Source organism: Aphelocoma coerulescens, chromosome 4, assembly GCF_041296385.1.
Source record: "Aphelocoma coerulescens isolate FSJ_1873_10779 chromosome 4, UR_Acoe_1.0, whole genome shotgun sequence".
Classification (NCBI taxonomy): Eukaryota; Metazoa; Chordata; class Aves; order Passeriformes; family Corvidae; genus Aphelocoma; species Aphelocoma coerulescens.
Genome location: NC_091017.1, coordinates 1,756,868 through 1,772,911, shown reverse-complemented (window position 1 = coordinate 1,772,911; position 16,044 = coordinate 1,756,868). Strand labels below are relative to the sequence as shown.

At 46.6% G+C, this 16,044-nt stretch overlaps 2 protein-coding genes across 4 annotated transcripts in view; one reads left to right on the top strand and one right to left on the bottom strand.

Annotated features, from left to right (window-relative positions):
- Positions 1–1,031: 1,031 nt before the first annotated feature.
- NUP54 (nucleoporin 54) overlaps positions 1,032–16,044 on the top strand; it is a 23,285-nt gene continuing 8,272 nt past the window's right edge. Inside the window, exons 1-12 of one of the 3 annotated variants that reach the window (XM_069012408.1) lie at positions 1,032–1,128; positions 4,899–4,982; positions 5,084–5,224; positions 5,877–6,106; positions 8,212–8,399; positions 8,851–9,047; positions 9,832–9,886; positions 10,447–10,540; positions 11,015–11,122; positions 11,492–11,611; positions 11,954–12,064; positions 12,395–13,217. In XM_069012408.1, coding sequence (XP_068868509.1) covers positions 1,077–1,128; positions 4,899–4,982; positions 5,084–5,224; positions 5,877–6,106; positions 8,212–8,399; positions 8,851–9,047; positions 9,832–9,886; positions 10,447–10,540; positions 11,015–11,122; positions 11,492–11,611; positions 11,954–12,064; positions 12,395–12,523 — 1,509 coding nt within the window. In that variant the 5' untranslated portion in view covers positions 1,032–1,076 and the 3' untranslated portion in view covers positions 12,524–13,217. Of the gene's footprint in view, positions 1,129–1,648; positions 1,738–4,898; positions 4,983–5,083; positions 5,225–5,876; positions 6,107–8,211; positions 8,400–8,850; positions 9,048–9,831; positions 9,887–10,446; positions 10,541–11,014; positions 11,123–11,491; positions 11,612–11,953; positions 12,065–12,394; positions 13,218–16,044 lie in introns of those variants that run through there. The other 2 variants (XM_069012406.1, XM_069012407.1) reach the window with 2 other exon arrangements.
- PPEF2 (protein phosphatase with EF-hand domain 2) overlaps positions 14,368–16,044 on the bottom strand; it is a 13,639-nt gene continuing 11,962 nt past the window's right edge. The window contains exons 14-16 of the mRNA XM_069012401.1: positions 15,739–15,902; positions 15,118–15,205; positions 14,368–14,891 (exon numbers count right to left, since the gene is read on the bottom strand). Of these exons, the coding sequence (XP_068868502.1) occupies positions 14,710–14,891; positions 15,118–15,205; positions 15,739–15,902 (434 nt within the window). The 3' untranslated portion in view covers positions 14,368–14,709. The remainder of the gene's footprint in view (positions 14,892–15,117; positions 15,206–15,738; positions 15,903–16,044) is intronic.

The following is a 16,044-nucleotide window of genomic DNA, read 5'->3' as shown; positions in this document are numbered from 1 at the left end:
CTGGCATTTGCTTTGTTTGGGCTTGGTTTGGGGTCTTTTTCTTGGCTGGTGCTTCAGTTTCTTCCCAGTGAGGGTGGTGAGGCCCTGGAATGGATTCCCAGAGAAGCTGTGGCTGCCCCTGGATCCTTAGAAGTGCCCAAGGCCGGGTTGAACGGGACTGGGAGCAACCTGGGACAGTGGAAGGTGTCCCTGCCCAGGGCAGGGGGCGGAGCAAGATGGGCTTTAAGGTGCCTTCCAAACCTAACCCTTCAGGGATTCTGTGATAGCACTGTCATCCCTTCTCCCTCTAACCCCCAAGTGTTGTTTTCTGGGCAGCTTCCTGGGAATAACCCTGGGAAAACATTTTGGGGACTGGCTTTGCTTTGCTTTTCCCCACGTGTTGCTGCTTTTCACAGCATCCTGGGATCCTTTGGGTGCAGGTGCCACAGGAATGCATCCAGGTCGGTTTGGAATGGCTCCAGAGAGACTCCACGACCTCCCTAAGCAGCTGTTCCAGCGCTCGGCCACCCCCATGGAAAGAAGCTCTTCCTCATCGATGTGGGGTGTCTGTGGGAGTCGTCCGTGGGAAGAAGCTGTGTGATCTCCCCTCCTGGCTGCCCGCCAGGTCCTATAGCGGGAACTGTGGTCCCCGTGCCGGGGAATCCAGGGAATGCCGCCAGGGGATGCAGGGATGGGGAAACCCCACTCTGGGGTGAGCCCAGGCTCAAGCTGAGCTCTCAGCGACCTGGAGCTGAGACTATTTTCCCCTACGCGAGCCTTTTTTATCCCTGTTTAGCGCAGAGCAGGACATTTCCCCCGCCCCGGATAATCGCGGAAGAGCTGTTCGGCTTTATTACCCTTTGTTTCCCCCTGTCCCGTGGGAATGTCCGCCCCTCCCGCTGCCCGCAGTGGTACAGCCCGCCGGCGCGCGCCGATTGCGTCACCACGCGTCGCCCGCGCCACCCGGAAGCGCTTCGGCGGCGGCGGCAGCGGAAAAAGCGGCTCGTGCGGCCGGTTGTGTTTGCGGCTGGACCCGCCGCGGGGGCCCGCACGCGCCTGCTGCGGGGGTCTCCGCCCGCCGTCCCACGACCGGCCCCATGGCCTTCAACTTCGGCGCCACGGCAGGAGCCGGGGCCGCCAACCCGACCGGTGAGTGCTGGGGCAGCGGGGCGGGGCGGGGAGGGGCGGGAGAAGCCGAGCAGCGGGCAGCGCGTGCCCCACCCCCGGCACTGAGAACAGCGGCCGCCTCAGAGGGCCGCGCGTGCCCCCCGGCCAACGGGGATCGCGGCGGGGGCCCGCGCGTGCCCCCCTCCCGACCCCCCCGCCAATGGGAACCGCTGGGGCCGGCAGCGCGTGCCCCGCCGCCAATGGGAACCGCTGGGGCCGGCAGCGCGTGCCCCGCCGCCAATGGGGGCATCACGGCCGCCTCGGAGTCCCGCGCGTGCCCCGCCGCCAATGGGAACCGCGGTCCCCTCAGGGACCCGCGCGTGCCCCCCCGCCAATGAGAACGGCGGTGGCGGCCCGCGCGTGCCCTGCGGCCAATGGGAGCGGCGGTGGCCGGCGGCGCGTGCCCCCCGGCCAATGGGAGCCGCGGCCGCCTCAGAGGCGCCGTCCCGCGCCCCGCCCGGCCCCCGGCGGGCCCGGGAGCTGCTCTTCGGGCATTTGTGGTGAGGTAGTGCCGGTCCTTCGGATCAGCCTTTTCCTTGCAGTAATGGCCTCGTTTGGATGAGATGCCTTGGAAGTTCACTTTTGAGCAAGGTAAAAGACAGTGGTTAACTTGTAAAGGAAGACCTTTTCCCCTCTTCTTTTGTCACTGTCAGTCATGGTGAAGTGTAAGACAGAGCTTTCCTTACCCTCACTTAGTTAAAAAATTCCTTTTTGGCTCCTAGGAGAGCATCTGAGCAAGTCGTTTGAATAGGATTCATCTTTATTGTCATTAACCTGAATATTACTGTCTCTTCCACTCTGAAAGAATGTGTTTACACCCACTCTTTCTGGCCCCATATGAAAGTAAAAAAATCACCTTGTGCTGCCTGTATACCGTGGCAAGGTTTATGACGCTCTCAGACCAATATCACAGGGAAATCTGGCATCACACCTCAGGACTTCCCTTTGTCTGTCCAGCATGAACGTGTTTCAGCGTCATCCCAGGGGTGCTGGATGCATCAGTATGTCCAGCAAGGCTGAGGTGGGCAGATTTTGGCAGTAGAACTTGGATAAGTCTACCCTGGAATACCTGAGGTTTGTGTGGTGCCTCAGCTGCCGGAGTTGGGTTTTGTGGTTATTCTGCTGTCATGTCTCTGAGTGTATTATTTGTATGAAGATAACTTACTCTCGCTTTCCTGATGGCTTATGAATTGATTTTGCTATTATATGTTACACGTAACACAGATGCAGCTGTATCGAGCGTCTTAGGCTGTTAAAATTACTCTTAATGTGAATATTGAACCGCAGAGATGGTTTCATGTAGGGCTTTGGAATAAGGTGGGGAAAAGCTGCTGCTTTTTCACAGTATAATTGAAAAATAACATCCTTGCAGCAGCAGCATGTGGAGCTTTTAACTGTCCTCCTTGTGTCCAATAAATATTGTTTAATGCCAATTAATGCCTTTTACTCCCGTTTCTAACTATGCCTGTCTTGCCCACGGGGATGGAAAAATGCTTCAACTTTTCTTTCCTGGACCTGCTTTCACTCAGAACTAATGTTGCCTTGCTCTTTTTCTGCTTCCCGCTCGTCAGGATTTGGTGGGCTTGAAACTGCAAACTCCACTGCCAGTGGGTTTAATTTTGGGGGTTTCGGATTAACTGCTAATCCCACGGTGAATTTTAATATTGGGAATTTCGGTGTTTCCACTACCTCAACTCCACCATTCAATTTTGGTAACAGTCTGGCAAGCGCAGGTAGATAACATGTAAATATGTGTTCCGTGGTCAATGTTACCAGCAGGGGTCCAAGAATTACATCCCTAACTGGGAATCTGTGTCCACTACTGACCTTCATATCCAGCGAAGACTGGCGATAAAAGCTCTGGAAATAGAATGGGTTTGAGAGCCATAGGCTTGTAGGGGTTTTGCCTGTTAAATTCTCAAGGAATAGTTTTTGAGGAAAAATAACCCTGTAGCCAAAAGTCTCTGAAATGGGAATGAATCCAGGCGATCCCGAGCAATCCCAGGGCTGGTCCCTGTGCCGCATTTCCTGACATGAGATTCTTGGACTACTGCAGTCATGTTTTCATCTTCCCCCGTGTCTCCTCATTGGCCGTGCGTTGGCTGTCATGAATGCACCACACCTCAGTAGTTTCTGTGGAGAAACACATTATATACGACCGGCACAAAGTCAGAGCCCAGCTGTCACCTGTTCCCCGAATGCCGCTGTGCATCCCAAGACCACCCCGCCCCAGCTGTCCAGAGACGCTCAGTGCTCCAGGGAGGGCCCTGCGTGGGATGGGTGCACTGGGGGGTGGTTAAGAAAGCCTTTTGTGGCCCCATGGAGATCCATCAGACCTGAGCGATCAGCTGATGTAATTTCACCTTAAATCTTCCCCATTCTGTATAAAAACACTGGACTGGATGGATTTATAATGCTTTTGTTGGCGTGGAATTTGCCCAGGAGGTCCCGTTGCCACTGCTGATGTAGGAATTCCATCCATCCCACAGTGTCATCGCTCTCTGTGTCAGCGCCTCTCATCTCTTTTGTGCACCCCAGGGATCTCATTGGGGTTTATTTGCTGTAAACACTCTTGGCTGGATTTCTTTAGCTTCATCTGAGCTGCTCCAGTAGAGACCGTGCATAGTCAATTCGATACTTAATTTGATACTTAATTTGTACTCTCGGGTCCCTTTTCAAGAAAGGATGACTAAATTTCCTGTGAGTACAAAGGTACCTAAAAATGGTGTGAACTGCTGGTGCTGCTGCCAGGGTGTCCCACTTGCTGGCAGGACTGAAACATGGGTGTTACAGGGAACAGCTTCTTGTGCCCACTCACATTGAGACGTTTGCTGAATAGAAATAAAATGCAATTGCATATCAGCTTTGGTTTATGCTTTTCATTTTGTTCATGGACAGGAGGACTGTGAGTGTAATAGACCTAAAGGACTTTTTTTTTTGCTGTTGACATGTGAATTAAGAGAGGCAGCATCTTTTTGACAAATCCTTTGTAGCAGACTGTCATCTTCACTTGAACACATGTAAAAGCAGCATGAAACACAGGCTGGTCAGCACTCCACAGGCTGCATCCTGGGCCAGTGCTGTTGGCACCACTGGAGCTCAGGTGCTCACATAGGTCCTCTCCTGCTGGTCAGTGACTGCTTTTCCTGAAAATTTGTGGAAGGCTGATTGCTTTTGTATCCATCTTCCTATACTAGTTGGTTGAACCTCCAAATGAGATGTAATGGGGAGGATCATTGGGAAACAAGGCTTAAAAAAAAGAACCCTGTAGAATTTTACCTGTAAATTTTGCCTGTCAGCACAGAGAGTGTGTGTACCCTGGTCCCAGGCTTTGATTTGTTTCCAGAGGCTAGGACTGTTTGTAAAGTTCGCAAAACATCAGGGTGCTTATTAAACATTTAGCAGTGACATTGGCCAGAAGTATTCCTGAGAATATAGTACTGTTAGTTGTGTCTCTCACTGGGGAAAGAACATCCCTCTGGTACAGGAACAAGATGTCAGTTGACTGCTGCCTTTTATTTGCTTTCTTAACACACCATACAAGTTCTGGCTTTGTGGTCGGTGTTTTCTCCCCGATTTCCTTGGACAATGAACTCGATCCCCATGATCAGTGTGAGCTACATGCTTGTGCCATGTGCCATCCATCTGTCAGCACCTGTTCTCATAACACCCGAGGCGTGTGGTTGGCTGTCGTGTTGTGCCCAGCTCCGGGGGCCGTGTGCCACTGCCTGACTGCAGTCTGTGTTTGGCAGGTGCCTTCGGAGGCTTCGGGACAACCACCACCACTGCGGCACCAGCGTTCAGCTTCTCCGCTCCCACCAATACCGGCACCAGTGGTAAGGACTGAAGGACTGGCTTTAGAACAAATCCAGGAGTGCTTTGGATTGCATGGCTGCTATGCTCTTTTTCTCAATAACTATCTGCTTGTTTCCCCCAGGACTCTTTGGTGCTACCCAGAACAAAGGCTTTGGATTTGGTACCAGTTTTGGCACAGGAACTGGAACTGGCTTGGGTAGTGGGTTGGGAACTGGGCTAGGCTTTGGAGGCTTCGGAACCCAGCAGCAGCAGCAGCAGACCAGTGAGTATGGCCTCTGGATTTACCTATCCTTTAGCAGTGAAAGCATAAGACTGCCACCTTCAGTTGCTCAGGTAGTGGGACAGAAGTGTATTGTAACAGGAGGCTGTTAAACTCTTAAACCAGAGCTCAGGCGAGTCCCTGAGCTTCACCCTTGAGCTTCCAACCCCTTTGGTTTCATGCTGGTTTCAGCTTTGCCCCTTTGGTTTCATGCTGGTAGAAAATTGTAGTTAGAGAATGGGTATTGCAGTCACAGCATTACTAGAAGGGAGAGGAAAAAGGCACTGAGGTTAATTTAAATGGGAGTTGGATGATGAGCAGCTGCAGGCTCTGAGTCTGCTGAGTTTGTAACAGCCAACCTGCCCTCAGATTTGGATATTCAGAGTGCCAGACGATGTCATGGATCAATACAGATGTCTCGGTTAAAAAAAAAAAATCTTCTAATGTAGCATTCAGGAACTTTTGTTGTAGATAAAGATTGGCTGTAAAAAGACACGTAAAAAACATGGTCTGATTTTAATTGATTTATTCACTCGGTGTTTTTATTTTGCTTCTCAGAATATGATAAGAAGTGATGCCAGTGATAGGCAGATGTAGATGATAGCATGGTCATGGTTGGTCAAGCAGTTAATTGGTTTCTCTTCATCCCACCCAGCATTAGGTAGCGGGCTGTTCAACCAGCCTGCCCAGACACCTGCTCAGTCCAACCAGCTCATCAATACAGCCAGTGCCCTCTCAGCCCCAACACTCCTGGGAGATGAGAGGGATGCCATTCTGGCCAAATGGAACCAGCTCCAGGCCTTCTGGGGCACAGGCAAAGGATATTTCAACAACAACATTGCTCCGGTGGAGTTCACGCAGGAAAACCCCTTCTGCAGGTTTAAGGTATGGCGTTGTTCAACTGCCCACAAAGGGCACTGATGCCCTTACTCTGCTGAGTCTGAGCATCTCATGGGTGTTAAATGAGATTTTGTCACCGGTAAGAGTATTCTGAAACAGTATTTTTCCAGGTAATCTGCACAGTTCTGATGCATACTCATTAAAAGGTTCGAAGATGCTGGAAATCTGGGTGGTGTGGAGGGACTAGATAATGAGCCCACATGTGGATCATGAAAGTAACATTTTCATGTGCTAGCATTCAGGTTAGTGTGTGTGTATGTGGAACAGATCTATGGAAATTAATTTTAATGTGTATCTGTGTATGTTACAATATGACACAAACGATTTAAAATAACCTTCTTGTCTTGTCAACATTTGGAATAAGAACTTCAGGGTCTTTCTTCATTGCTTTGTCTTGATTAAAATAACCCTATATGAACCTGGCCTGTGCTAAGTTTAAAATCCACCAGCCTTCAGCCTTCTTGTGCCTTTATCCTTGTCAGTGCTCATGCTGACTCCATTCCTTGTACGGAATCGTCAGCGGTTCCAGATCTTGTTTCTCTCGTTGACAAAGAATTCATGGCTCTTCATCCTCCGCAAATCCCGCACCTGCTGACTGGTCTTGCTAAGCCTCAGGCTTGTAAGGGGATTTGGGGCAGGCGTGGCGATAGCCTCCTTCCCTGAGCTGATTCTTTGAAGTGCATACTTTGTGACCTGAATGTAGGTTAATACTTAATTAAGTCTAGTGTTGATTATGCACATTGTGATACTTCTGTAAAATTTTCTCAGCAGCTGGGCATGCCTAACAAATGTTGGGTTTTGTTGCATCACCTTTTTCAGTGTTACCTTGAACATTTTGTTGGCAATGCACCTGAAAGCTTGTTTTCTTGTAAGTTGTTGTCTGAAATTGCTTTCACTGTTTCTGGGCTTTAAAAAATTGCCCAGTGTAAGTTGTGTGATGCAAAATCGGTTATTTTAGAGTTTCATTTACCAAAAAGAAGAGTTTTCAGGTTAGACAATGCCAGATACTAGGTTTCCTCTTGTCCCTGTGACTGGAGTGTTTCTGATGCCATGAATTCACTTGCCTTAAGTGATATACTGACAAGTTCCATCTGTGCCAGCAGATGCCTGCGAAAAATAGGGGAGAAGGTGGCACAGGGATAGGAGCAAAGCATCATAAGCTAGTTTGGTTATTGCCTCTGGAAACATCAGGCATCTGATAAGAATGACACATTACCTGAAGGGTTCCACAGGAATCCACTTGTACACAGTTCCAGCTCTAGGACAGAGGAGAAGCGTGCAGCTCCAGACCAAGAAATGTGTGCTGCTAAGGTAAGTGTTACAGGGCGTTGTTTGAAGGACCACCGCCAAGAAAAACAAATCCATTCTAGTTTGAAAACACTGTGTTGCATAAAGAGATCATGGACAAGTTATTTATTTAAAACAGAAATACCCGAGGTGTCATGTGCTTAGAAACAAATTCTTCCTTAGCTATCACTGTTGTGCTCCATGACAGGATGGCTGATTCTGCAGGGCTCACCATGGCAGGGGATTACCCTCTGCTGACAAGACCGGACTCCTTGGGATGTCCTCGACTCATTTCTCTCTTCAGCTAAACTTGTGCAAGAGGAAAGGTGCAGGTCACCCACCCACATGCAGTGTCAGGGCCTCACAAAGCCCCTGCTGTCCACCCTGTCACCAGTGCTATGTTGGGGTGACAGCTGACGGGCAAGAGGAGGTGAAAGCTGCCGCTCTGCTTTTGCATGTAGTAAAGTCGGATCCTCTGGTTCCATTTGGAATTTGGAAAAAGGGTCAGTTTGTAAAATGTTCCTGATTGCTGTTAGCTCTGCTGGGTTGGCAACTCCCCCAATGGGGAAAGGATACTTAAGTACTTTTTGTAAAAATCCAAACTGTTTCAAAAGCTGCTCTACTGATGGCCGTGTGAGAGAATGATTTAAAAGGGGATTGATTTTATGTTCCTGCAGCTCTGAATACATTATGAGTTCAATATTGACTCAGTTGCTCTAAGAGTGGAGGGATTTAGTCCCTCCCCTTCATGCCACAAGGATATGCTTGTAACATATCTTCATTTATCCTTTGTTCCTTGGCAGGCTGTGGGTTACAGTTTAATGCCCAACAACAAGGATGAAGATGGCCTCGTGGTCTTGGTGTTTAACAGAAAAGAAACGGATATTCGAAGCCAGCAGCAGCAGCTCGTAGAATCAGTACACAAAATTTTGGGAGGAAACCAGACCCTCACTGTCAATGTTGAAGGTGTTAAAACAATGCCAGATGACCAGTACGTGACCTTCCCACAGTGTTGCCTATTTCTATTGCATGTTAGAAAGGGTTGGTGCCTAAGTCTATTGTCTTCCCTTCTGCTTGATTTTAGATCTGTTCATCCTGACTTTGATCTGTGTCTTTTATTCCTTCATGTAGTTTTTCCTAAGGCATTAAGTCCAGTACCTTTCCAGAGATTTTAGGTTGTTCTTAATGTGGTACTAGTATCACCATAGAATATGGTGGTTAAAACTGGGGGGAGCAGAGAATGTAATGATATTTACAGGTTTTCTCTCTCTCCCTTGCTGTGTTGAACCCTGCAGTTACTGGTACTTTACATCTCATTTAGCTAAAAGAATTTAAAAGTCAGCTGGGAGAAGTGGTAGCTTAGATTTTGGGTGGTTCTGTATTGTGTTAGCTCCTACGTGCTGCTGGCCTTTTCCTGACGTTCCACATTTTGCCTCGCTCAGGACAGAAGTGATCATTTACGTTGTGGAACGCTCGCCCAACGGCACCTCGAGGAGAGTTCCTGCAACGACCCTCTACGCCCACTTTGAACAAGCCAACATCAAATCATCCCTGCAGCAGCTGGGGGTCAGCCTGTCCATGGCCAGGACGGAGCTGTCCCCAGCACAAGTCAAGCAGCTCCTGCAGAACCCTCCTGCCGGTGCGTGGGCTGGGCTGTTTGGGCTCTCTGGGGAAAACGGGGGTGTCAGCCAGCTGGAAAACGCCTGTGAAAAATACAAAAAAAAAAAAGTTAAAAATTAGAATAATCATGTCCTGTACTCACTTGCTAGTTTTCAGATGGGTCTCTTAGCCTGTGTGTCTGGCCACAGACAGTGCACATATAGCTTTGTTTTAGAGTAGTTAAGGGCTGTTTGTGCCATTTCATAAGGTGAGTTACCTTTATGTCTGTAACTTTTATGTATGTCTGTGTTTAGGATATAAAAAGTTATGAAGTCTGGATTGCAAAAGGAACTGGGCCTAGTCTTGCAGAAAAGTCAGAGCTAGCTCCCACTGGGATTATTTTGCCAACTGGTTTGGTAGTTTGATCACTAAATTACTGATCTTTTAATATTTTTTTGTTTTACACAATAAGCAACTTTAAAAGGACAGAATGACCCAAGTGTGGCATATAGTGGGAGCAGTAGGAATTTCTCACTTTAAGATATGGATTGTCCAGTGGGAACACCTACAGGTTGTTCCTTTCCCCTGCTTTACAACTGGCAGGAGTGCTTGACAGCCTTTGGGTCTGAATTTACTGCCCCTGCTCAGGACCAGGACTTTTAAAGAACTACCCTAGTTTAATTAACCCTAATTTGTGTAACAGTCATAAGGGTTAGCACAGTTCATAGGGTTTTTGTATCCCACAGCATTTTTTCCTGGTTAATAGCTGTAACATATATCTATTCAGATATCCATACTAAAAATCCTTTTTTTTTTGTTTTCAGGTGTTGATCCTATTATATGGGAACAAGCCAAAGTTGATAATCCTGATCCTGATAAGTAAGTCCAATAGTCTGTCCAAGTATTGCAACAAGGCTTGGAAAGGGGAGAAAGGGATAATAATTGCATAGAACCCTTCCGGTAACTTGCAAGAAACTTACTCGAGTACAACTTGGCCAAGTACTGATCTCCTTGAAAGCAGTGAGGATTACTGGGAGTGCCTGTCTTAATCCCTTTAGCCATTTAGGCGCTTAGGAGCTGTCAGGATAAAGAGTCTTACTTGCATTACTTGGAGGTGTGGTGTCCTCCATTACCTGGATTAGTTATTGTGACTTATTTTTTTGCATCCATTATGTTTTTTTCTCTTTATGGCTGAAGGTGATGTACCTTTGTACCCTCCAGTGGTTACAGATAATTTGGGCTGATTTCTTTATGAAAAAGGAACAGGTTGTTTGGAATAAGGAGGACTCTAGAGCTTAGCAAAAGAAGATATGGTTATGTATTGATTTATAAAAGGCCAACGGGATCTGTAGCTTTATATTAGATTCTATTCATAATTATTAATCCTTACCACATGTCCAGTGTAAAACATGTTGTAAGAAATATTTGTGTTCTCATAGGCTTATTCCTGTGCCAATGGTGGGTTTCAAGGAACTGTTGAGAAGACTGAAGGTCCAGGATCAGATGACCAAACAGCATCAAACTCGATTAGACGTAAGGTTGCTCATCTTTATCATGAGTTGCTGTTGACAAAGGGTGTGCTACTAAATGCACCTCCCCTGTGTGTTCAAAACTGAAACAGGAGCCATGTTCTTAATATATTCCTTAAATAGATCTTTTGCCTAAAAATGGAGCAGTGTGGTTTGGCTTTTATTTGTTTCAAGTTCAAGCTTACTGTTTTGTTACAGGCTAATCCACACCAGCTCAATTTAAGTTGTATTGGCATGGACTTTTAAATTTGGGCAACCAATTTTCCAAAATTGGCTTTCTGAAAATCCCGGTTGGTATGAAAATAAACACAAAGGAGAGCAGTAGAGGTCGAAGAAAGCTTTCTAAAATCATCTGGGTCAAGGACACGAAGTTGCTGGGCTGTGTAGTGTCATGAAAATCACAGTTTTAAATCAGGACTAACGTGTTCTGTTGGCAAAAACTTCTCTGACTTCCAGTTGACTCCCATCTCCTCTGCAGATAATATCTGAAGATATCAGCGAGCTGCAGAAAAACCAAACGACAACTATGGCAAAAATTGCACAGTACAAAAGGAAACTGATGGCGCTTTCTCACAGAACTTTGCAGGTAACAGGGATAATCTGAATAACTCCTTTGACACAGCCTGGTGCCAGAAGCAGTCTCAGGGGAAAGGAGAACCTGTGCCATCTTGTGCAGGCCAATGCTGAAAATTATTCTGACTTCAGCTAACAAGCGTTCTTCTACGTACCAGGCAGAGCTGTCGGGGAAAGCTTCAGGGCTGTAGTACTTGAAAACCTTCTCTCTCACTTACTCAGCAGCCACAGGACTGCCCTGAGGTTGTAGAGTAGCAGAATAAATGACAGAACAAATCTACTGAGAAACAGGCTGAAGGAAGGGCAAAAAGATGTGGATGGGCTGGTGGGGAAAGGGACGAGCCAAGTGTTCTCTAATGAACGTCAAAGGCATCTTTTGTAGGTGTTGATAAAGCAGGAGATCCAAAGGAAAAGCGGTTACGCCATTCAAGCAGACGAGGAGCAGCTTCGTGTACAGTTGGATACAATTCAGTGTGAACTTAATGCACCCACGCAGTTCAAGGTGAGTGGCTGATGAAGCCTGGCTAACAACTCTGGGGTTTCCTCACTGAAAACATGTCAGTTTTTCCAAACGACGTCTAAATATTGGTTGTGGAAAGCTTTCTATCCGGCAGCATTAGTAGGTTGCAGCATCATGCTCTTTGCTGCATAACCAATAGGTATTTCAGTAGTTTTGAATTCTTGGAAATACTGGAGTCGCTTGCCCTCTGCATGTGTTCCAGAACATTTGAAAATGGAATGAACAGCAATGCTTCCAGCCCTGGAGACTCAAGGGATTGTAGATGCTGGAGCTCTGCCAGCTGTAAATGATTTGTGTTTGATTTTAGCCTGTTTCTCTTCCCAGGGCAGACTGAATGAGCTCATGTCCCAAATCAGGATGCAGAACCACTTTGGAGCAGTGCGGGCTGAAGAGCGCTATTACATAGATGCAGACCTCTTAAGGGAAATCAAGCAAGTAAGTATCACTGGGTAGAATCCTGGCATACTCTTTGAACTTCATCACTTAAGCCAAACACACACTGACTGTATCTAGAATGTCAGGTTCTTGCATTGTTTGATGAAGTCATCCTTTTAATTGGTCTCAGTGACAGTGCACCAAGCTACTGTACAAAACCACTCTGTGGAGATAGGCTGTTGGTACAGACAATGCTGTTATTCCTTCCCCCAGAGAAATTATCTCAGGCTTTTCAATGTGTCAAGGCCACCACTCGTGACACCTTGGAGAAATATTACTTAAGTGTGTGAAGCTGAACAATACTCACACTGGTTTCTGAACTATCTGCAGCACCTAAAGCAGCAGCAAGAAGGGCTGAGTCACCTAATCAGCATCATCAAGGATGACTTGGAGGACATCAAACTGATAGAACATGGGCTGAATGAGAGCATTCCCATCAGAGGAGGAGTCTTCAGTTGACTGGTGGAGGTTTACACAGAACATGGTAATCGAGTTCATGGTTCACCTTCCAAGGCTAAAACTGTTGAGGTAAAATAAAAGACGTATCTTGTAGGAAGAAAATGGTATTTTGGCTGTTACTTTTAGAATTAGCAAAGCCTCTTCTAAGCTTTTAAAATTGACCTTTGGAAGGTTTATATTTTATAAAGCTGTATATGCTTTAACAAAAGAAAGAAAACTGAATCTGTTCAGATCCCATTTTACTATAAAACTATATGTACTATTGTACATTTTTTCTTTTTTTCTTCTGTTTTTTTTTTTACAACAGCATTGTCCTAAAAATGCAGTGCTGCGGGGATTGTTTCACTAATGACTCGGTTTGTGGAAAGCTCAGCCCGCTTTCGTGTTTCTGTCACAACAATCAAGTCACAGCATTGTGTAAACAGCTAATTTAAATCATTACAGGGATGTTTGTTGCTGTAACTGTGTTGTTCTTTGCAATACCAGTAGTTTACTGGGGCAAGCTGCAGAAAGTTAATGTTTCCAGTTTCTGTCCTTCCTTTGGACTGCAAGGATCTGAAGGTTATGTTTTGATCATTTTACGTATGTGAATTATACAAAGCTTTGCTGCCCCTCCAAGTAACAGAATGTCTGGAGTTGTCTTCTGCCTTTTTTTAAATTGCCCAAGAGTAATAAATTCAGTCTGACTTTGTAATGAGTGGTGTGTGGTGTTGGCTCTCAGTGGCGTCAGCAAAGCAGTGACGCTGCTTACAACTCGAGGTAAGTGCACTTCGCTCTGCGCCGGGCACTGCAGGTAACAGGCTCTCAAACCCAGTGCCACAGAGCTGCTTGGCAGCCTCAGTCCCCAAACCAAAATGAGGGGCATGACCCTAACATCGTACCTGGTAGCAAGCACTGCAGAGCAGGTGCCTACTCACTCCATGCTGTGGAGAGAGACTTGCTTTTTCCCTCAGTATGAAATTCACTGAAAAAAACTGAAACAAAAAGCCAGCCTTCCTTGCAGTAGGAGTTTGTACAGCAGAAACAAATGTGGAGGAGGAAGAATCATTTTGTCATTTTGTTCATTAGCCATCAAAATTAATTCCATTCATCAAATTTGAAGGATGGAAAAACAGAAACACAGCTGTAGTGTGTTGAAACCTGTTTTGTGCATTTGAGAGTGTTTGTGGAAGCATGGTTCCACTGCAGTTGAAAATGTATATATGTGGAACTCCAGTTAAGGGGGAAAAGGATGAGTTGCCTTTTGGAAGCACAGTTCCAGTTCATAAACTGTGCACTGGGTAAGAGGCTCTGTGAGAAGTGCAGTGAGACTAGAATTCTCTTTTGGGGGCTGGGGTAGCAGTCTTAGGTGGAGTCTTCTGCCATGGCACCCCTGCTAGACTGTGCCGCGTATACTTGAGAAATATATTGTTTCTTGTTTTGGAAACTTCACACCCCACCCCACTTCACTTAGTAAGCTGCAGTCCTACTATGCTTTGAAAATAACTTCAACATGCAGCATCAGCTCCTTAGCAGGGGGCTACTTGATCTACTTCCCCGGGCTTTGAAAATTGAATTATCGCAATAGATTTCATAAACTTTCTAGCCAGGGGCACTTGACAGTGTTGCACATTTGAGGTATTTCTTGTTCCCCAACATACTGCTCTACTACATATACTTAGTAGCTCCAAACTTCCAGAACAAGCTTACCACAGCAGAGGAACACCAGCAGGGAAGTAGGTGTCATCACTGGAACAGCACTGCTGCTCAAAGAGTTGACTAGAGAAGAAATGAACAACCAAGAAACAGCAATCTAGAAAAAATGGTTTATTAAAAGGAAAGCTGTGATCAAACAGGTGCTACCTCCTTAGAACACTGCCTACAAGTAATACCTTTACTTCCACTTTACTGCTCTTGAATATACCTGTAACATTTCATCACATTGACAAGAGAAGCTAAGTTGCATCTTCCCTTTGAGCAGGAAACTACTTAAAATACAACTTCTTAAAAAAACAGTCAGTTGAAGTGCAGCTCCTCTATTTCACCTGTTACCTTCCCCAGGTGGATCACAGCTGTTGCCTACAGTGATGTCTGTTTTAAGCCTTCCTTTTCCCTGCTTGGCATCTGCAGGCACACTCTGGATTAGGTTGGACAGTCCTGGCTTTGTAGAAAGCAAGGCATTGGACATGGCAGCCCTCGGCAGGTTCTCACGACGGGCACTGTTTGACAAGGCGGAAGGCTTCCAGGAACTCGTTGAAGTCAATGTTCCCATCCTTGTTGAAATCAATGCTGCGAACCAAGTCGTTAATGCCATCATCCGTGAGTTCAATGTTCATGTGTGAGCTGAATAGCTTCCAGGTTTGCTGGAATTCCTCAAAGGAGATGAGACCTATGGAAGAGCATTTGACATGCTGCAACTCCATCTCCTAATGTGGAGAACACTGGCTAAAACATGAAGTAGCAAAAAGGCGTGATATAAACGGACATTTCAGAAATTTGGGAGGGAGCAGGAAGACCCAAGCCTTAAACAGTTAGATAAAAACACCTCTCTACGTACTAAAGGAAGATCCAAAGTAGAAGGGAACACAAGGCAGTGATCAATACTACCTGCGTACCTGAATGGTCTCTGTCTATGATCCTGAATATGGTCTCCAAGTTGGATCTGTTTCGATAGATGACTTCCAGCAAGCTCGACTGGATGTGCTGAAAGACATGATCACACTTGTTTTATCCTTCTGACACCTCTGCTTTCTCTGAGTCGTTACTGCAGATGTCTTCACAAATAAGATTTTTTATTCTCAAGAGCATGCCAGCAGTGCCATACCAAACAGGTGTGTGGTGATTGGACCCTCTGTGCAGCAACCTGCCCCTTCCCAACAGCGCTTTTCTGCACTAACAGTGACCAAGCTACATTCTATAACCACTGCAGAGCTGCATTTGCTGGGTGTAATTAAGAAACTGCTACTTGGAGAGTGGAATACGGTTTTCCTACTCAAAAGCCTGCATCCTAAACTACCTCTAAATTTTGATTTCACATCCATCATCTATTTCTAAAATGGGCTGGATGCCTCAGGACTATTTGAGCTCAGGCAAGACTTTCTATCAACTTCAGTGTGGTTTTGGACCGTGCAGGAACTGTCCACTGTCCTTTTGTGCCATAATTGATGTGCACATGCTGATGATCTGGTGAGCAGCTGCTTCACATCATGCTTTGATGGAAGGGGGTGAGTGCTTACCTCTTGGCTCCTCTGCTCCATGGCCAGGTCATCCAGCCAGGATTTGTATTCCAGCATGCCGTCCTTGGTGCTGCACACCAGCTGTGGCCTCAGCATTCGCCAGGGCAGTCCCAGCCTCAGCACTGACTCCACTGCTGTTGCCCAGTTGCTCAGAGTGATCCTTCCTGCAGGGAAAAGGGAGACATCTCTGGGATACAGAAAAGGCAAAGAAGAAGCCTAAAGTAGTGACACATACACAGTCTGGGTGATGCTGACAGTACAGCATCATTTTGCACCACAGGTGCAAGCACACTTCCCCTCCAAGCC